Raw genomic sequence first — 20771 nt, 5'->3', positions numbered from 1 at the left:
CATGGAGACAACAGCAGCTCCCAGCAGCAGCCCTGCAGACAGCTCCTCCTCTGCTCCACACTCAAGCACAGCTCTGACCACCATTGCTGCTGCTCCTCTGAGCACTACTTTAACACTGACCACCTCTATGCCAACCTCTACTCTGGCCTCCACCTCCAGCTCCACTGCTCCAGGCACACCATCCCTTGAGGCCACCACTGCTGTAACCACGATGGAGACCTCCAACACTGCTGCCTTGACCTCTTCTGCTCCTCAGACCACAGCTGCAGCCTCTTCCACTGCACAACAGAAGTTTGCTCTCCAGACAACCTCCACACTTGTCTCACCCACAGTAGAAGTGTCCACTTCAGAAGCTGTAGGAATCACTTCACTCGCTCCCAGCACCTCAGGAACATCTCCTGCAGCTCTTGGCACCACCACAGCCATGCTGACAACAGCAGCTCCCAGCACCAGCCCTGCAGATATCTCCTCCTCTGCTCCACACTCAAGCACAGATCTGGCTACCACCTTTACTCTTACTCTCAGCTCTTCTATAGCTTTGACCACCTCTATGCCTACCGCTACTGTGGCCACAACCTCCACCTCCACTGCTCCAGACACATCAACCCTGGTGGTCACCACTGCTGCAGGCTCACCTGTGATAGAGACCTCCAGCACTGCTGCCATGACCACATCTCCTCCTCAGACTACAGCCACCACGTCCTCTGCGGTACAAACCACTACTACTGACACAACCTCCACAAGTGACTCCAGCACAGCAGAAATGTCCACTTCAGAATCTTCAAGGACCACTGCAGTCACTCCCAGCCCATCAGGAACATCTCCTGCAGCTCCTGTCATCACCATACCAAAGGAGACATCAGCAGCTCCCAGCAGCAGCCCTGCAGGCACTTCCTCCTCTGCAGCACAGACAGAAACACCAACACCAACTAACTCTACTCCTGTCCTGAGTAGTTTTACAGCTGTGACTGCAGCTAATCCCAACTATACTCTGGCCACAAGCTTCCCCTCTCCTGCTGCAGTCACCACAACCCTTGCTAGCAGCTCCTTAATCTTTTCCTCCAGCCATCCAACAACGACAGCTGCAGCCCTCGAGCGTTTCACCATCAACTTCACCACCACCAATCTCCCCTACAACTCTGACCTGGACAATCCTGACTCAGCTAAGTTCAGCAGCACACAGAGAGTCATGAACACCTTGGTAAGCAGACCAGTGCCCAGCACCTAAGATGCTGCATGGCCTCAGAGATCTGGAGGAGTGCCGGGACGTGGTCAGAGCCTAACTGTGGAACCTCTCTCCTGGGCAGCTCGAGCGGCTCCTGAAGAAGAGCAGCATTGGCCCCCAACTGCTGCGCTGTGAAACCACAGCCTTCAGGTATGGCTTGTGCCCTGGTGTCCCCTTGGTGGCTCATCAGCAGATGAGGGCACATTGAGCTTCTGCTCTCTCTGGACCCAGAGGAGAGGCAGAGCTGGGCTCCCTGTGCCCAGAGAGCTGCCCCAGCCCCAGGGCCGGGGCTTGCAGCCAGCGGGCGCAGAGCAGTGGTGCTCAGGCACGCTGCTGTCTTTTGCAGGCCAGGGAGGCAAGGGGCCGGGACGGGGGTGGACGCCGTCTGCACCTACAGGAAGGAGCCCTCTGGCCTGCCCTTGGACAGGGTGGGCCTGTACCACGAAGTCAGCAACAAGACCAAGGGCATCACTCAGCTGGGCCCCTACAGCCTGGACAGGGACAGCCTCTATGTCAATGGTGACCTTTGCTCCTCTCCCTGACTCTTCAGCTGGCCCTTAGCTGCTGCCCCCATTCCTCTACCATCTCTGGTACCCTGCTGCAGCTCATCATTTTCTCTCTCTGTCTCTTCCCAGGTTACAATGAGCAGCGAGTCCTGACCAGTGAGTACCTTAGAAAGCTGCAAATGTTTTGTTTTGGGGGCTTCTCCTGGTAGCAGAAGGAGACTTCCAGGGCTCATGATCTCTGGGAGAGAAGGAAACCCGAGGGCCTTTTTGGGAGGAATGGACTAGGCAGATTATCTCAGCATTTAGATATCTTGAACCATGACACCCTGGCCCCTCTTAAGTGGTCACTCTCCATCTGTGCCTCCTGCAGCTCCCAGCCCCCCAACAACGACAGCTGCAGCCCTCGAGCGTTTCACCATCAACTTCACCACCACCAATCTCCCCTACAACTCTGACCTGGACAATCCTGACTCAGCTAAGTTCAGCAGCACACAGAGAGTCATGAACACCTTGGTAAGCCCAGGAACTGAGATGCTGCATGGCCTCAGAGATCTGGAGGAGTGCAGGGACGTGGTCAGAGCCTAACTGTGGAACCTCTCTCCTGGGCAGCTCGAGCGGCTCCTGAAGAAGAGCAGCATTGGCCCCCAACTGCTGCGCTGTGAAACCACAGCCTTCAGGTATGGCTTGTGCCCTGGTGTCCCCTTGGTGGCTCATCAGCAGATGAGGGCACATTGAGCTTCTGCTTTGTTATGACCCAGAGGAGAGGCAGAGCTGGGCTCCCTGTGCCCAGAGAGCTGCCCCAGCCCCAGGGCCGGGGCTTGCAGCCAGCGGGCGCAGAGCAGTGGTGCTCAGGCACGCTGCTGTCTTTTGCAGGCCAGGGAGGCAAGGGGCCGGGACGGGGGTGGACGCCGTCTGCACCTACAGGAAGGAGCCCTCTGGCCTGCCCTTGGACAGGGTGGGCCTGTACCACGAAGTCAGCAACAAGACCAAGGGCATCACTCAGCTGGGCCCCTACAGCCTGGACAGGGACAGCCTCTATGTCAATGGTGACCTTTGCTCCTCTCCCTGACTCCTCTGCTGCTCTGTGGCTGCAATTCACAGTCCTTGATCCATCTTCTAGCCCAGCTCCAGCTCATCATTTTCTCTCTCTCTCTCTTCCCAGGTTACAATGAGCAGCCAGTATTGACCAGTGAGTACTTGGCAGGGGTGGGCTCCATGCTGAAGCCAGCCAGTGCATTATCAGGGGGCTTCTCCCCAGCAGGGTGTCTTGTAGCTGTAGGCTGGTGGTGCCTGCAGAAGCCAGTAATCTGGCAGCATTCCCCAAGGAGATGAGGGCTGGCAGGAGACCTCTCTAATTCCACACCTTGATCACTAATATGTGGCTCTGGCACATTGTCAATCCCCAAATGTTCTTCTTCCTGCAGCTCCCAGCCCCCCAACAACGACAGCTGCAGCCCTCGAGCGTTTCACCATCAACTTCACCACCACCAATCTCCCCTACAACTCTGACCTGGACAATCCTGACTCAGCTAAGTTCAGCAGCACACAGAGAGTCATGAACACCTTGGTAAGCCCAGGAACTGAGATGCTGCATGGCCTCAGAGATCTGGAGGAGTGCAGGGACGTGGTCAGAGCCTAACTGTGGAACCTCTCTCCTGGGCAGCTCGAGCGGCTCCTGAAGAAGAGCAGCATTGGCCCCCAACTGCTGCGCTGTGAAACCACAGCCTTCAGGTATGGCTTGTGCCCTGGTGTCCCCTTGGTGGCTCATCACCAGATGAGGGCACATTGAGCTTCTGCTTTGTTATGACCCAGAGGAGAGGCAGAGCTGGGCTCCCTGTGCCCAGAGAGCTGCCTCAGCCCCAGGGCCGGGGCTTGCAGCCAGCGGGCGCAGAGCAGTGGTGCTCAGGCACGCTGCTGTCTTTTGCAGGCCAGGGAGGCAAGGGGCTGGGACGGGGGTGGACGCCGTCTGCACCTACAGGAAGGAGCCCTCTGGCCTGCCCTTGGACAGGGTGGGCCTGTACCACGAAGTCAGCAACAAGACCAAGGGCATCACTCAGCTGGGCCCCTACAGCCTGGACAGGGACAGCCTCTATGTCAATGGTGACCTTTGCTCCTCTCCCTGACTCTTCAGCTGGCCCTTAGCTGCTGCCCCCATTCCTCTACCATCTCTGGTACCCTGCTGCAGCTCATCATTTTCTCTCTCTGTCTCTTCCCAGGTTACAATGAGCAGCGAGTCCTGACCAGTGAGTACCTTAGAATGCTGCAAATGTTTTGTTTTGGGGGCTTCTCCTGGTAGCAGAAGGAGACTTCCAGGGCTCATGATCTCTGGGAGAGAAGGAAACCCGAGGTCCTTTTTGGGAGGAATGGACTAGGCAGATTATCTCAGCATTTATGCATCTTGAACCATGACACCCTGGCCCCTCTTAAGTGGTCACTCTCCATCTGTGCCTCCTGCAGCTCCCAGCCCCCCAACAACGACAGCTGCAGCCCTCGAGCGTTTCACCATCAACTTCACCACCACCAATCTCCCCTACAACTCTGACCTGGACAATCCTGACTCAGCTAAGTTCAGCAGCACACAGAGAGTCATGAACACCTTGGTAAGCCCAGGAACTGAGATGCTGCATGGCCTCAGAGATCTGGAGGAGTGCAGGGACGTGGTCAGAGCCTAACTGTGGAACCTCTCTCCTGGGCAGCTTGAGCGGCTCCTGAAGAAGAGCAGCATTGGCCCCCAACTGCTGCGCTGTGAAACCACAGCCTTCAGGTATGGCTTGTGCCCTGGTGTCCCCTTGGTGGCTCATCAGCAGATGAGGGCACATTGAGCTTCTGCTCTCTGTGGACCCAGAGGAGAGGTAGAGCTGGGCTCCCTGTGCCCAGAGAGCTGCCCCAGCCCCAGGGCCGGGGCTTGCAGCCAGCGGGCGCAGAGCAGTGGTGCTCAGGCACGCTGCTGTCTTTTGCAGGCCAGGGAGGCAAGGGGCCGGGACGGGGGTGGACGCCGTCTGCACCTACAGGAAGGAGCCCTCTGGCCTGCCCTTGGACAGGGTGGGCCTGTACCACGAAGTCAGCAACAAGACCAAGGGCATCACTCAGCTGGGCCCCTACAGCCTGGACAGGGACAGCCTCTATGTCAATGGTGACCTTTGCTCCTCTCCCTGACTCCTCTGCTGCTCTGTGGCTGCAATTCACAGTCCTTGATCCATCTTCTAGCCCAGCTCCAGCTCATCATTTTCTCTCTCTGTCTCTTCCCAGGTTACAATGAGCAGCCAGTATTGACCAGTGAGTACTTGGCAGGGGTGGGCTCCATGCTGAAGCCAGCCAGTGCATTATCAGGGGGCTTCTCCCCAGCAGGGTGTCTTGTAGCTGTAGGCTGGTGGTGCCTGCAGAAGCCAGTAATCTGGCAGCATTCCCCAAGGAGATGAGGGCTGGCAGGAGACCTCTCTAATTCCACACCTTGATCACTAATATGTGGCTCTGGCACATTGTCAATCCCCAAATGTTCTTCTTCCTGCAGCTCCCAGCCCCCCAACAACGACAGCTGCAGCCCTCGAGCGTTTCACCATCAACTTCACCACCACCAATCTCCCCTACAACTCTGACCTGGACAATCCTGACTCAGCTAAGTTCAGCAGCACACAGAGAGTCATGAATACCTTGGTAAGCCCAGGAACTGAGATGCTGCATGGCCTCAGAGATCTGGAGGAGTGCAGGGACGTGGTCAGAGCCTAACTGTGGAACCTCTCTCCTGGGCAGCTCGAGCGGCTCCTGAAGAAGAGCAGCATTGGCCCCCAACTGCTGCGCTGTGAAACCACAGCCTTCAGGTATGGCTTGTGCCCTGGTGTCCCCTTGGTGGCTCATCAGCAGATGAGGGCACATTGAGCTTCTGCTCTCTCTGGACCCAGAGGAGAGGCAGAGCTGGGCTCCCTGTGCCCAGAGAGCTGCCCCAGCCCCAGGGCCGGGGCTTGCAGCCAGCGGGCGCAGAGCAGTGGTGCTCAGGCACGCTGCTGTCTTTTGCAGGCCAGGGAGGCAAGGGGCCGGGACGGGGGTGGACGCCGTCTGCACCTACAGGAAGGAGCCCTCTGGCCTGCCCTTGGACAGGGTGGGCCTGTACCACGAAGTCAGCAACAAGACCAAGGGCATCACTCAGCTGGGCCCCTACAGCCTGGACAGGGACAGCCTCTATGTCAATGGTGACCTTTGCTCCTCTCCCTGACTCTTCAGCTGGCCCTTAGCTGCTGCCCCCATTCCTCTACCATCTCTGGTACCCTGCTGCAGCTCATCATTTTCTCTCTCTGTCTCTTCCCAGGTTACAATGAGCAGCGAGTCCTGACCAGTGAGTACCTTAGAAAGCTGCAAATGTTTTGTTTTGGGGGCTTCTCCTGGTAGCAGAAGGAGACTTCCAGGGCTCATGATCTCTGGGAGAGAAGGAAACCCGAGGTCCTTTTTGGGAGGAATGGACTAGGCAGATTATCTCAGCATTTATGCATCTTGAACCATGACACCCTGGCCCCTCTTAAGTGGTCACTCTCCATCTGTGCCTCCTGCAGCTCCCAGCCCCCCAGCAACGACAGCTGCAGCCCTCGAGCGTTTCACCATCAACTTCACCACCACCAATCTCCCCTACAACTCTGACCTGGACAATCCTGACTCAGCTAAGTTCAGCAGCACACAGAGAGTCATGAACACCTTGGTAAGCCCAGGAACTGAGATGCTGCATGGCCTCAGAGATCTGGAGGAGTGCAGGGACGTGGTCAGAGCCTAACTGTGGAACCTCTCTCCTGGGCAGCTTGAGCGGCTCCTGAAGAAGAGCAGCATTGGCCCCCAACTGCTGCGCTGTGAAACCACAGCCTTCAGGTATGGCTTGTGCCCTGGTGTCCCCTTGGTGGCTCATCAGCAGATGAGGGCACATTGAGCTTCTGCTCTCTGTGGACCCAGAGGAGAGGTAGAGCTGGGCTCCCTGTGGCCAGAGAGCTGCCCCAGCCCCAGGGCCGGGGCTTGCAGCCAGCGGGCGCAGAGCAGTGGTGCTCAGGCACGCTGCTGTCTTTTGCAGGCCAGGGAGGCAAGGGGCCGGGACGGGGGTGGACGCCGTCTGCACCTACAGGAAGGAGCCCTCTGGCCTGCCCTTGGACAGGGTGGGCCTGTACCACGAAGTCAGCAACAAGACCAAGGGCATCACTCAGCTGGGCCCCTACAGCCTGGACAGGGACAGCCTCTATGTCAATGGTGACCTTTGCTCCTCTCCCTGACTCCTCTGCTGCTCTGTGGCTGCAATTCACAGTCCTTGATCCATCTTCTAGCCCAGCTCCAGCTCATCATTTTCTCTCTCTGTCTCTTCCCAGGTTACAATGAGCAGCCAGTATTGACCAGTGAGTACTTGGCAGGGGTGGGCTCCATGCTGAAGCCAGCCAGTGCATTATCAGGGGGCTTCTCCCCAGCAGGGTGTCTTGTAGCTGTAGGCTGGTGGTGCCTGCAGAAGCCAGTAATCTGGCAGCATTCCCCAAGGAGATGAGGGCTGGCAGGAGACCTCTCTAATTCCACACCTTGATCACTAATATGTGGCTCTGGCACATTGTCAATCCCAAAATGTTCTTCTTCCTGCAGCTCCCAGCCCCCCAACAACGACAGCTGCAGCCCTCGAGCGTTTCACCATCAACTTCACCACCACCAATCTCCCCTACAACTCTGACCTGGACAATCCTGACTCAGCTAAGTTCAGCAGCACACAGAGGGTCATGAACACCTTGGTAAGCCCAGGAACTGAGATGCTGCATGGCCTCAGAGATCTGGAGGAGTGCAGGGACGTGGTCAGAGCCTAACTGTGGAACCTCTCTCCTGGGCAGCTCGAGCGGCTCCTGAAGAAGAGCAGCATTGGCCCCCAACTGCTGCGCTGTGAAACCACAGCCTTCAGGTATGGCTTGTGCCCTGGTGTCCCCTTGGTGGCTCATCAGCAGATGAGGGCACATTGAGCTTCTGCTTTGTTATGACCCAGAGGAGAGGCAGAGCTGGGCTCCCTGTGCCCAGAGAGCTGCCCCAGCCCCAGGGCCGGGGCTTGCAGCCAGCGGGCGCAGAGCAGTGGTGCTCAGGCACGCTGCTGTCTTTTGCAGGCCAGGGAGGCAAGGGGCCGGGACGGGGGTGGACGCCGTCTGCACCTACAGGAAGGAGCCCTCTGGCCTGCCCTTGGACAGGGTGGGCCTGTACCACGAAGTCAGCAACAAGACCAAGGGCATCACTCAGCTGGGCCCCTACAGCCTGGACAGGGACAGCCTCTATGTCAATGGTGACCTTTGCTCCTCTCCCTGACTCTTCAGCTGGCCCTTAGCTGCTGCCCCCATTCCTCTACCATCTCTGGTACCCTGCTGCAGCTCATCATTTTCTCTCTCTGTCTCTTCCCAGGTTACAATGAGCAGCGAGTCCTGACCAGTGAGTACCTTACAAAGCTGCAAATGTTTTGTTTTGGGGGCTTCTCCACGCAGGGGGAGGTGTTGTCCAGGGCTCATGATCTCTGGGAGAAGGAAACCTGAGGGCCTTCTTCATGGGGATGGTGTCTGCCAGCAGATCTCTGCATTTATGCATCTTGATCTCTGGGTTTTGCATGTGCTCACTCTCCATCTGTGCCTCCTGCAGCTCCCAGCCCCCCAGCAACGACAGCTGCAGACCTCGAGCGTTTCACCATCAACTTCACCACCACCAATCTCCCCTACAACTCTGACCTGGACAATCCTGACTCAGCTAAGTTCAGCAGCACACAGAGAGTCATGAACACCTTGGTAAGCCCAGGAACTGAGATGCTGCATGGCCTCAGAGATCTGGAGGAGTGCAGGGACGTGGTCAGAGCCTAACTGTGGAACCTCTCTCCTGGGCAGCTCGAGCGGCTCCTGAAGAAGAGCAGCATTGGCCCCCAACTGCTGCGCTGTGAAACCACAGCCTTCAGGTATGGCTTGTGCCCTGGTGTCCCCTTGGTGGCTCATCAGCAGATGAGGGCACATTGAGCTTCTGCTTTGTTATGACCCAGAGGAGAGGCAGAGCTGGGCTCCCTGTGCCCAGAGAGCTGCCCCAGCCCCAGGGCCGGGGCTTGCAGCCAGCGGGCGCAGAGCAGTGGTGCTCAGGCACGCTGCTGTCTTTTGCAGGCCAGGGAGGCAAGGGGCCGGGACGGGGGTGGACGCCGTCTGCACCTACAGGAAGGAGCCCTCTGGCCTGCCCTTGGACAGGGTGGGCCTGTACCACGAAGTCAGCAACAAGACCAAGGGCATCACTCAGCTGGGCCCCTACAGCCTGGACAGGGACAGCCTCTATGTCAATGGTGACCTTTGCTCCTCTCCCTGACTCCTCTGCTGCTCTGTGGCTGCAATTCACAGTCCTTGATCCATCTTCTAGCCCAGCTCCAGCTCATCATTTTCTCTCTCTCTCTCTTCCCAGGTTACAATGAGCAGCCAGTATTGACCAGTGAGTACTTGGCAGGGGTGGGCTCCATGCTGAAGCCAGCCAGTGCATTATCAGGGGGCTTCTCCCCAGCAGGGTGTCTTGTAGCTGTAGGCTGGTGGTGCCTGCTGAAGCCAGTAATCTGGCAGCATTCCCCAAGGAGATGAGGGCTGGCAGGAGACCTCTCTAATTCCACACCTTGATCACTAATATGTGGCTCTGGCACATTGTCAATCCCCAAATGTTCTTCTTCCTGCAGCTCCCAGCCCCCCAGCAACGACAGCTGCAGCCCTCGAGCGTTTCACCATCAACTTCACCACCACCAATCTCCCCTACAACTCTGACCTGGACAATCCTGACTCAGCTAAGTTCAGCAGCACACAGAGAGTCATGAACACCTTGGTAAGCAGACCAGTGCCCAGCACCTAAGATGCTGCATGGCCTCAGAGATCTGGAGGAGTGCCGGGACGTGGTCAGAGCCTAACTGTGGAACCTCTCTCCTGGGCAGCTCGAGCGGCTCCTGAAGAAGAGCAGCATTGGCCCCCAACTGCTGCGCTGTGAAACCACAGCCTTCAGGTATGGCTTGTGCCCTGGTGTCCCCTTGGTGGCTCATCAGCAGATGAGGGCACATTGAGCTTCTGCTTTGTTATGACCCAGAGGAGAGGCAGAGCTGGGCTCCCTGTGCCCAGAGAGCTGCCCCAGCCCCAGGGCCGGGGCTTGCAGCCAGCGGGCGCAGAGCAGTGGTGCTCAGGCACGCTGCTGTCTTTTGCAGGCCAGGGAGGCAAGGGGCCGGGACGGGGGTGGACGCCGTCTGCACCTACAGGAAGGAGCCCTCTGGCCTGCCCTTGGACAGGGTGGGCCTGTACCACGAAGTCAGCAACAAGACCAAGGGCATCACTCAGCTGGGCCCCTACAGCCTGGACAGGGACAGCCTCTATGTCAATGGTGACCTTTGCTCCTCTCCCTGACTCTTCAGCTGGCCCTTAGCTGCTGCCCCCATTCCTCTACCATCTCTGGTACCCTGCTGCAGCTCATCATTTTCTCTCTCTGTCTCTTCCCAGGTTACAATGAGCAGCGAGTCCTGACCAGTGAGTACCTTAGAAAGCTGCAAATGTTTTGTTTTGGGGGCTTCTCCACGCACGGGGAGGTGTTGTCCAGGGCTCATGATCTCTGGGAGAAGGAAACCTGAGGGCCTTCTTCATGGGGATGGTGTCTGCCAGCAGATCTATGCATTTATGCATCTTGATCTCTGGGTTTTGCATGTGCTCACTCTCCATCTGTGCCTCCTGCAGCTCCCAGCCCCCCAACAACGACAGCTGCAGCCCTCGAGCGTTTCACCATCAACTTCACCACCACCAATCTCCCCTACAACTCTGACCTGGACAATCCTGACTCAGCTAAGTTCAGCAGCACACAGAGAGTCATGAACACCTTGGTAAGCAGACCAGTGCCCAGCACCTAAGATGCTGCATGGCCTCAGAGATCTGGAGGAGTGCAGGGACGTGGTCAGAGCCTAACTGTGGAACCTCTCTCCTGGGCAGCTTGAGCGGCTCCTGAAGAAGAGCAGCATTGGCCCCCAACTGCTGCGCTGTGAAACCACAGCCTTCAGGTATGGCTTGTGCCCTGGTGTCCCCTTGGTGGCTCATCAGCAGATGAGGGCACATTGACTTCTGCTCTCTCTGGACCCAGAGGAGAGGCAGAGCTGGGCTCCCTGTGGCCAGAGAGCTGCCCCAGCCCCAGGGCCGGGGCTTGCAGCCAGCGGGCGCAGAGCAGTGGTGCTCAGGCACGCTGCTGTCTTTTGCAGGCCAGGGAGGCAAGGGGCCGGGACGGGGGTGGACGCCGTCTGCACCTACAGGAAGGAGCCCTCTGGCCTGCCCTTGGACAGGGTGGGCCTGTACCACGAAGTCAGCAACAAGACCAAGGGCATCACTCAGCTGGGCCCCTACAGCCTGGACAGGGACAGCCTCTATGTCAATGGTGACCTTTGCTCGTCTCCCTGACTCTTCAGCTGGCCCTTAGCTGCTGCCCCCATTCCTCTACCATCTCTGGTACCCTGCTGCAGCTCATCATTTTCTCTCTCTGTCTCTTCCCAGGTTACAATGAGCAGCGAGTCCTGACCAGTGAGTACCTTAGAAAGCTGCAAATGTTTTGTTTTGGGGGATTCTCCTGGTAGCAGAAGGAGACTTCCAGGGCTCATGATCTCTGGGAGAGAAGGAAACCCGAGAGCCTTTTTGGGAGGAATGGACTAGGCAGATTATCTCAGCATTTAGATATCTTGAACCATGACACCCTGGCCCCTCTTAAGTGGTCACTCTCCATCTGTGCCTCCTGCAGCTCCCAGCCCCCCAACAACGACAGCTGCAGCCCTCGAGCGTTTCACCATCAACTTCACCACCACCAATCTCCCCTACAACTCTGACCTGGACAATCCTGACTCAGCTAAGTTCAGCAGCACACAGAGAGTCATGAACACCTTGGTAAGCCCAGGAACTGAGATGCTGCATGGCGTCAGAGATCTGGAGGAGTGCAGGGACGTGGTCAGAGCCTAACTGTGGAACCTCTCTCCTGGGCAGCTCGAGCGGCTCCTGAAGAAGAGCAGCATTGGCCCCCAACTGCTGCGCTGTGAAACCACAGCCTTCAGGTATGGCTTGTGCCCTGGTGTCCCCTGGGAGGCTCATCACCAGATGAGGGCACATTGAGCTTCTCCTTTGTTATGACCCAGAGGAGAGGCAGAGCTGGGCTCCCTGTGCCCAGAGAGCTGCCCCAGCCCCAGGGCCGGGGCTTGCAGCCAGCGGGCGCAGAGCAGTGGTGCTCAGGCACGCTGCTGTCTTTTGCAGGCCAGGGAGGCAAGGGGCCGGGACGGGGGTGGACGCCGTCTGCACCTACAGGAAGGAGCCCTCTGGCCTGCCCTTGGACAGGGTGGGCCTGTACCACGAAGTCAGCAACAAGACCAAGGGCATCACTCAGCTGGGCCCCTACAGCCTGGACAGGGACAGCCTCTATGTCAATGGTGACCTTTGCTCCTCTCCCTGACTCTTCAGCTGGCCCTTAGCTGCTGCCCCCATTCCTCTACCATCTCTGGTACCCTGCTGCAGCTCATCATTTTCTCTCTCTGTCTCTTCCCAGGTTACAATGAGCAGCGAGTCCTGACCAGTGAGTACCTTAGAAAGCTGCAAATGTTTTGTTTTGGGGGCTTCTCCTGGTAGCAGAAGGAGACTTCCAGGGCTCATGATCTCTGGGAGAGAAGGAAACCTGAGGGCCTTTTTGGGAGGAATGGACTAGGCAGATTATCTCAGCATTTATGCATCTTGAACCATGACACCCTGGCCCCTCTTAAGTGGTCACTCTCCATCTGTGCCTCCTGCAGCTCCCAGCCCCCCAACAACGACAGCTGCAGCCCTCGAGCGTTTCACCATCAACTTCACCACCACCAATCTCCCCTACAACTCTGACCTGGACAATCCTGACTCAGCTAAGTTCAGCAGCACACAGAGAGTCATGAACACCTTGGTAAGCCCAGGAACTGAGATGCTGCATGGCCTCAGAGATCTGGAGGAGTGCAGGGACGTGGTCAGAGCCTAACTGTGGAACCTCTCTCCTGGGCAGCTCGAGCGGCTCCTGAAGAAGAGCAGCATTGGCCCCCAACTGCTGCGCTGTGAAACCACAGCCTTCAGGTATGGCTTGTGCCCTGGTGTCCCCTTGGTGGCTCATCAGCAGATGAGGGCACATTGAGCTTCTGCTTTGTTATGACCCAGAGGAGAGGCAGAGCTGGGCTCCCTGTGCCCAGAGAGCTGCCCCAGCCCCAGGGCCGGGGCTTGCAGCCAGCGGGCGCAGAGCAGTGGTGCTCAGGCACGCTGCTGTCTTTTGCAGGCCAGGGAGGCAAGGGGCCGGGACGGGGGTGGACGCCGTCTGCACCTACAGGAAGGAGCCCTCTGGCCTGCCCTTGGACAGGGTGGGCCTGTACCACGAAGTCAGCAACAAGACCAAGGGCATCACTCAGCTGGGCCCCTACAGCCTGGACAGGGACAGCCTCTATGTCAATGGTGACTGTGGTTTTCTCTTTCCTGGGTACCTCTCTGGGTCTATGGCTTTCTTCCTTCTCTTCCTCATTTCATAAGGGGTGTCAATATTTTGTTAGTGTGCTGATTTTATTTCTGTGAATTCACAGCATCCTTTATTTCTGCAGGTGATTTGTACAGGGCAGGCTCAGAATGCTGGGGCTGATCAGCCTGGAGTGATGACCTTAGAGAAGTCGTTCAGTATTCATTGGTCCTACAGGATAGCTGGGGAGAAACTTTTGACAAGGGCTTGTTGTGGTGGCAGGATGAGGGGCAATGGCTGTGAGCTGGTGGAGGGGAGCCTGAGACTGGAGATTAGTAAGAAATTCTTGACAGTGAGGGCAAATCCTTTCTTTGAAGCAGTTGTCCAGCCCTGGAACAGGCTCCTCAGTGCGGTACTTGAATCCCTACCCCTTGAGATGTCGAGAGGCAGAGATGTGGTGCTGAGGGCCATGGTTTAGCACCAGCCTCGTGGTGGTAGAGAATGGGTGGATTTGGTGTTAAAGGTCTATGACTTATGCCCATAAAGTGCAGGCTGTTCTTCCAGCAACACTGCTCTTTTGGAAGATCAGTTACAAAATGACTTCCTTTGAATCTTGCCCTCAGCCACTCACCTGCACAGAACAGCTCACCCCCAGCACCACTCAGCTTCACCAGTGCCACTTGTGTTTCCTCATTGTGGGTCTCCCCAGTTAAAAGCACCTGGTTCTGCTTGAGCAGCAGGTTGTTTGTTTAACAGTCTCACACCCTCAGGGACTGCTTCTGATGAGTCATTTCCAAGTCATCCCTTTCATCATCCCCTCTCCTCTTGCAGGGTGTAGTTTTCCTAGCTAACGTTTCTCTTGTGCTTCCTTCTCAGGTTACAACGAACCACTTCACAGGCCAGGTGAGTTCTGAGTTGAAGACTCGGTTTTGGGAAAGCTCTCACAGGAGTGGAGCACTCAGAAAATCAGAGGGAAAGAGATTCTCCAGAGTAGCCTTCATCAGCATTATGCCTGGTGTGTCTGAGCTGTAGACAGCCCTTGAGCCCAGATGAGTGGAGGTTTGGTCTAGCACCTCTGCTGTGGGGACACCCTAAGAGAGTTGGGGCTGTTGAGTCTGGAGAACAGAAAGCTTCAGGGAGACCCTTAGAGCATCCTTCCAGCTCCTGAATGGGGCTGCAATAGAGCTAGGGAGGGACATTTGACAAAGGCTTGGAGTGACAGGAAAAGGGCCAACGGCTGTGGGCTGGGAGAGGGGAGATTGAGACTGGAGATCAGAAAGAAATTGTTGAGCGTGAGGCTGGGGAGACTCTGGCACAGGCTGCCCAGGGAGGCTGTGGCTGCCTCCTCCTTGGGGGTGTTCAAGGTCAGCTTGGATGAGGCCTTGAGCAGCCTGGGCTGGTGGGAGGTGTCCCTGCCCATGGCAGGGGTTTGGAACTGGATGATCTTGAAGGCCCCTTCCAAACCAACCCATTCTATGAATCCTAGAGTGGCTCAGGTTGGAAGGGACCTCGGAGATCATCTGCTCCAACCTCCCTGCCTCGCAGCAAGCCTGGGTTGCTTGGGAATGCCTTTAAAAGTGAAGATAGCTTTATTGTTTTTAAGAGCAAAATCTTAATCCCTCTCCCCTTGGGGTGCAGCTCTGAGAACAACTGCTGCCCCCAGGCCAACAGGCAGGAATTTCACTCTGAATTTCACCTTGACCAACCTGCGCTACACAGCAGACCTGAAGGACCCAAGGTCCCGCAGATTCATCTCCACAGTCAAAGTCATCAACCATTATGTGAGCCTGGGTTTAGCTATTTTGTGTTCTGGTGGTGACCTTCATCCACCTGCTTTCAACTCACTTGTAATTGGGCTTTGTGGTTGTTTTTTTTCCCCTTTGGCTGGGTGTTTGGGGCTTTCTTTTGGCAGATTGACCTCCTCCTCAAAAGCAGCAGCATAGGCTCTGTCTACACAGGATGCAAACTGATGAGATTCAGGTAAGATTCCTCTCATTGCAATTAGTTTCTTTCTTTCTCTGCTCTTGTGCACCTTAAATTTGTTGAAGTTATAGCTGTGATGCCAACCCCTCCCCCCCCCAGAAAGCAGGGGCAGCTCCCTGCCTGTTCACGATGGGGAAGAGAAGACTGCAAGGGGATTTATGGATGCTGATAAATGTCTGAAGGGTGTTGAAAAGCAGGGGCCAGGCTCTTTCTGGGGGTGGCTGTGATAGGACCAAGGGCAGTGAATACAAAACTGGAACCCAGGAAGTTCCACCTCAACAGGAGGAAAAACTTCTTCACTGTGAGGGTGCTGGAGGCCTGGAGCAGGCTGCCCAGAGAGGTTGTGGAATCTCCTTCTCTGGAGACTTTCCAGCCCTATCTGGATGTGTTCCTCTGTGACCTGTGCTGGATGCTATGGTCCTACTCTGGCAAGGACTGGATGATCCTTGCCAGATCAGATCCAGTCTGGTTGGACTGGATGATCTCCAGAGGTCCCTTCAGACCCCTAGCCTCCTGTGATTCCTGCTGGTAAAAACAGTTTGGTATCTGGATGCCATTGCCACAGTTCCTGAGAATCTGCTGGAAGATGTAGGAGCCCAGTGGCCCTGGCAGCTCTCAGTGCCCTGTGTTCCTCCTCACACAGGTGACACAGGGGGTCCTGTGAGCATCAGCAGTGTCCTAAAGCGTGTGTCTGATGTTTTCACTCAGGTCTGGCAGGCCCAGGGATGACACAGGCATAGACACTGTCTGCAGCTACCAAGCCAATGCCAGCCTTGCCAAGTTTAACAGAGAAAAGCTTTACCATGAGCTGAGCACCATGACAGAGGGTGTCACCAAACTAGGGCACTACACCCTGGACAAGAACAGCCTCTATGTTGATGGTAAGCATCCATGGACTGTACCAAGAGAGGACATGGAGCTGCTGGGGCAGGTCCAGAGAAGGGCAATGAAGCTGGGGAAGGGTCTGGAGGACAGGGCTGGGGAGGAGCATCTGAGGGAGCTGGGGGCGTTCATCCTGGAGGAAAGGAGGCTGAGGGGAGACCTTCTTGATCTCTGCAACTCCCTGAGAGGAGGTTGCAGTGAGGTGGGGGTTGGATTCTTCTCCCTAGTCTCAGGTGAGAGGAAATAGCCTGATATTGTGCCAGGGGAGGGTTAGGTTGGAGATGAGGGGAAAATTCCTCACTTCAAGAGTGGTGAGGGGTTGGAACAGGCTGCCCAGGGAGGTGGTGGAGTCCCCATCCTTGGAAGTGTTCAAGAAATGTGTGGGCATGGCACTTGTGGGCATGGTTTGATGGCTGTGGTGGGGTTGGACTGGATGAGCTTAGAGGTCTCCTGCAACCAAAGCAATTCTGTGATTCTATGACTTTGGGAATCACTTGGAAGATTCTTCCACTCCCCTGGGGCTTGAGCAGTAATGAACTTGCCCTTTGGCCTGCTGGTGTGCTGTAGGTTTTGACACTGTGACAAAGCAACTCCAGCCTGGAAGAGTTTCTGGGCTGTAAGTGCTGCAAATTCCAGGAGCATTCCTCTGTTCCATTACAGAAACAGGGACAGACCTCCATGGCTCTTGTGGTGTGGGTAGATCTGACCTCAAAAGGAATGTCCTCTACCTCTGCTTTAGGTTTCCCCCTGACAGAAGCAGCTGTGATCAGGAAGCCTGCCAGGAGTGAGGCTCCAGCCAAGCAGGGCTACAGGCTGAGCTTCAGAATAGTCAATGAAAATCTGACCAACCCAGACTCTCAGTCTCCAGAGTACAAAGCAGCAGTGGAAAGCATCAGCCACAAGGTAAGGAGCTGCAGCCCAGATGCTTTAGAGGCCCTGGATGTGCTGGGCTGCTGCTAGGACTCAGTGATCTTGGAGAGCTTTTCCAACCCAGACAGTTCCACGACTGTAGGATCCCAGGGCAGCTGTCAGGCAGCAGGTTGTGCTGTGAGCTCTGGCAGCTTGCTCACATAAGCAAGAAAGTCTTGCCAGGCTGGAAGTCAGATTCCACCACCAGAAGGCATAGTCTGAAGCAACAATCCCCTCCCATGAAATCCAGGTGGCAGCCAGGGGCCCAGCAAGTCTCTGCTGCCTACCAGGACACTTCTCTTTCAGATGAATCAACTCTACAGACAGAGCAACCTGCGAGACCGGTTCCTGAACTGCAGCATCACCAGGCTGAGGTCTGTGATACCCTGTGTTGGCTGAGAGGTTGCCACACCCTGGCACCACTCCCCAGCAGCCAAGTGCCATTGCAGAACTCCTCCCTTCTCATGCTGGCAGTGGTTGCATTTATGCCCTCAGAACTCATTTCTTGGCTTCTGCAGAGTCTGCCAGTTTGGTTTTTCCCCCACGTGGCACGGGCTGAGGTTTTGCCCTGTCAGGATTTCTGTGAAGCACTCTGAGGTCTCTGAATATCCTGCTGGTTACTGATTGCCCTCCCCTTAATGAGGGCTGATGGGCACCCTGCAACCTCTGAGCTTGGACTCCACCAGGTTCAAAAGTGAGCTTCAGGTGTAGCTGTAATGTCCTGCTCCAGATGGAAAGAGTCTTGGAGAAGGGACCCTGACAGAAGCTTTAACAAACAAGGTGCTGAGCTTTCATTGTATGCAAGCAGCAGAGAAGAGCTGCTGGCCTTTTATTTGCTGTCCCTGCCTAAAGGAAAACCCCAAACCAGCCTGCTCCACAGCTCTCAAAAGCATCACTGGAAACACTTCACACTCAGACTGGCAGAAACCCTTCAAGAAGCTCCTCTCCTTCTTGAAGAAGCTTCCTGACCATCAGCCTGTTCACTTCAGAACCTCTCTCTTCTCTCCACAGGGCTGGATCCATACTGGTTGACTGCAACTGCTTCTTCCAGTCAGAGCCCAGCATCAACAGGGCTGAGGTTGAAAGGGCTTTCCAGGATGGGGCTTCCAACACAACTGGCCTGTGGCTGGGAAGCAGCTACCAGCTGCAAGGATTCTCAGTGGCTGGTAAGTAGGATAGGTTGGACTGGATGATCCTGGAGGTCTCTTCCAACCTGGTTGATTCTATGTAGAGCTCAGATGACAGCTGCCCAGTTGAGTCACAGAATGGTTTGGGTTGGAAGGGATCTTCAAGAGCATCCAGTTCCAAGCCCCCTGCTAAAGCAGAACCCTCGAGTCCCAGCGTGGTGAGGGTTGGAAGGGGCCTCTGGAGATCATCCAGTCCAACCCTCCTGCTAAAGCAGGGCACCCACAGCACCTTGCCCAGCATCAGAATGCCCAAATGGGTTTGGAATCTCTCCAGAGGAGGAGACTCCACAACCTCTCTGGGCAGGCAGACCCCAGGGCAACTCAATTCTGTTCAAGTATTAAGACTTCAAGTGTTCCAAGCTAAAGGTCTCCTGGGTGGAGGAGCCTCAGTTTCTCTCTACTGAAGTTGATGTTGATTCTTCCTCCCAATTTCCAGGCTTGGAACTAGCAATTGAGGCAGTAACTCACAAACCCCCCCTCAAGTCTGGGAGAGAGAACTTCAGATTACACTTCAGAATCTCCAACCTGCCCTACTCCCCAGAGCTGCAGGACCCCAGCTCCCAGAGATACCAAATGAACAAAGAGAACATTGAGAAAGAGGTAAAACTAACAGCAGCAGCCTGATTCCTCTCTCCAGATTCAAGGCTGGATCAAATGCAGTCAATTTTCCTCAACTGCTTTCTTTCTTCCCACTAGCTGGAAGTATTCAGGACCAGCAGCCTGAAGGACTACTTTGTTGGCTGTACTGTTGAGAGCTTTGGGTATGTCCTGCTTCAGAAGTGTTCCTACTTGAGTCCCCAAAGGGCAGAGCCCCTCTGATGCTGTCTGTGCCTCCTTGCCAGGCTCTGTGCTCTGGCTGACACATAGGAGATGCTTTCATTCACTCAGTTCTGCCTTTAACCACAAACAGGTTCCTGCCCAAGCAAGAGGTGGTTTTGTTTCCATGCTAGCAAAGCTCTTTTCATGCATCAACAATTCCAGAGTAAAACAAATACCTTCCTGCTCTCTTCTAGCTTATTCAAACAATGCTGCCCTGAAACCTTAGCAAAGCAATCAGCAGAACTGCCCAGCCTGAGAATCTGCTCCTGTCTGCCCTCCCCAACACCTCCTGGGAGGAAAAAAAACCCAACCAAACAAAAAGCTGAGCTGATTTACCTCTCAGCAATGTCTCCCCTGGAATTAAATCAGGGGGTGGAGTCGGCTGTGTGAGCTCCTGGCTCATCTAGCACAAAGGATCCCATGCTGAGAAACCTTGCTTGAGGCATCTGCAACCCTCAGCCTGGGTCTGAGCCCCTCTCCCTGCCCCTGCTCAGCTCTGCTTCTCTTTCTCTTGTGCCACGATGACACCTGTGGCTGTCACCCCCCAGGCCTGTCCGTGGGAAGCCTCACACAGACGTGGTCTCCATCTGCAAATTCCTTGTGGACTCCTCGAGGACCTTGCAGAAGCAGGAGGTGTATGAGGAGCTGACACGCCTGACACAGGGCTTCACCAAGCTGGGCTCCAGCTATGAGCTGGAAGAGCAGAGTTTGGTGGTTGAAGGTGAGAGCTCCTGTGGTGGCTCTGTGGGGCTGCTCATTAGCTGTGGGTTAATCCCCTCCAGAGCACTCCATGTCTCACCTGTCCCACCTCCCTTCCTTGCCAGGTTACTCTCCAATCAAGACAGAAGAACACCAGTCTGGAAGATTTGGTGAGTGACTGTGGGGAGGGATTGAGCCTGCAGCCCCAGAGCACCCAGCCAGCAGCTAAGGCAGGGATTTGTCCCTCTGAACATCCCTGACACCAGCTGAGGGCTCTGATGTGCACTGAGTTTTGGAGATCCTTACTCCATTCTACAAGCTCCCTGCCCAGCTTGGCACTGCTGGGGCACACTTACCCTGCAGCCAGGGAAGGTCAGACGCTGCCTTTCAGCAGTTTGGCCTCACCTCTGAGCTGTACAATGCTGCTGAACGTTGCCAGGGCTACACTTCCCTCTGTGTCCCATGCAGAGGGCTCCAAAACATTGCTCTGCTCTCATTTTGCCTCTGCAGAGCTCCAGTTCTGGGCAATCATCCTCATCTGTGTCTTTGCCCTGCTTGGCTTCATTCTCCTCCTCTTGTTATGCCTCCTGGTAAGTGAATCTTTCATGTCCTGCCTCTAACTGTGCCCAGCCAGCTGCAGGGTTGCAGGAGGGACAGACAGACACATCCTCAAGGAGCCCACTGGGAGCAGGACCTCCCCCACCAGCTTGCATGGTGACAAGTGGCTTGTCAAGCCCTTCAGCCCCTGCCAGCCTGTGCTCAGGAGGCTGGGGAAGGGCTTTTATAGTCAGCTAAGTGGATTTCTAGGAGAGGAAGCAGTGGGGCCTGGAAGAGGTCTCTTTGGGGTTGTTTTTTTCTCTGCAAAGGACCTGAAAGCCAAAAGGTCAGGCAAATACCAAGATGAGAAGCAGGCTGAGCTGGGGGAATCTTCTGCAGCATCTTCAACCCTTTCCCTCTTCAAACATCTGCAGAAGGGTCAGGCTGCAGCTGGAGGACTGCAGGAGATGCCATGATTAATAACCTGGGTGACACTAACAACCTGCAGCAGTCACAGCCAGGGGGTTGTAGTCAATGCTCTTAGCACAGCCTGGCAGGGCTGCACTC

At 55.8% G+C, this 20771-nt stretch overlaps 1 protein-coding gene across 1 annotated transcript; it reads left to right on the top strand.

Annotated features, from left to right (window-relative positions):
- Positions 1-1182: 1182 nt before the first annotated feature.
- On the top strand, positions 1183-19845 carry MUC16 (mucin 16, cell surface associated). Its single transcript, XM_054175437.1, has 57 exons — positions 1183-1201; positions 1308-1375; positions 1572-1744; positions 1861-1887; positions 2102-2244; positions 2341-2408; positions 2605-2777; positions 2894-2920; positions 3156-3298; positions 3395-3462; positions 3659-3831; positions 3948-3974; positions 4189-4331; positions 4428-4495; positions 4692-4864; positions 4981-5007; positions 5243-5385; positions 5482-5549; positions 5746-5918; positions 6035-6061; positions 6276-6418; positions 6515-6582; positions 6779-6951; positions 7068-7094; positions 7330-7472; positions 7569-7636; positions 7833-8005; positions 8122-8148; positions 8353-8495; positions 8592-8659; positions 8856-9028; positions 9145-9171; positions 9407-9549; positions 9656-9723; positions 9920-10092; positions 10209-10235; positions 10440-10582; positions 10689-10756; positions 10952-11124; positions 11241-11267; positions 11482-11624; positions 11721-11788; positions 11985-12157; positions 12274-12300; positions 12515-12657; positions 12754-12821; positions 13018-13190; positions 14065-14091; positions 14827-14969; positions 15101-15168; positions 15880-16052; positions 16793-16956; positions 18014-18128; positions 18586-18749; positions 18846-18910; positions 19517-19689; positions 19793-19845. Exons 1-57 carry the CDS (start codon positions 1190-1192, stop codon positions 19843-19845), a joined length of 5919 nt encoding a protein of 1972 aa, XP_054031412.1. The 5' UTR covers positions 1183-1189.
- The last annotated feature ends 926 nt before the right edge of the window (positions 19846-20771 follow it).

Source organism: Dryobates pubescens, chromosome 31 (genome assembly GCF_014839835.1).
Source record: "Dryobates pubescens isolate bDryPub1 chromosome 31, bDryPub1.pri, whole genome shotgun sequence".
NCBI lineage: Eukaryota > Metazoa > Chordata > Aves > Piciformes > Picidae > Dryobates > Dryobates pubescens.
Note: the sequence above shows the minus strand (reverse complement) of the source record. Positions and strands in the feature narration are given on the sequence as shown.

Coding starts and splice junctions, on each gene's coding strand:
- MUC16 (XM_054175437.1), top strand. Junction 3,832..3,947: donor GGACAGCCTCTATGTCAATG/GTGACCTTTGCT, acceptor GTCTCTTCCCAG/GTTACAATGAGCAGCGAGTC. Junction 7,095..7,329: donor TGAGCAGCCAGTATTGACCA/GTGAGTACTTGG, acceptor TTCTTCCTGCAG/CTCCCAGCCCCCCAACAACG.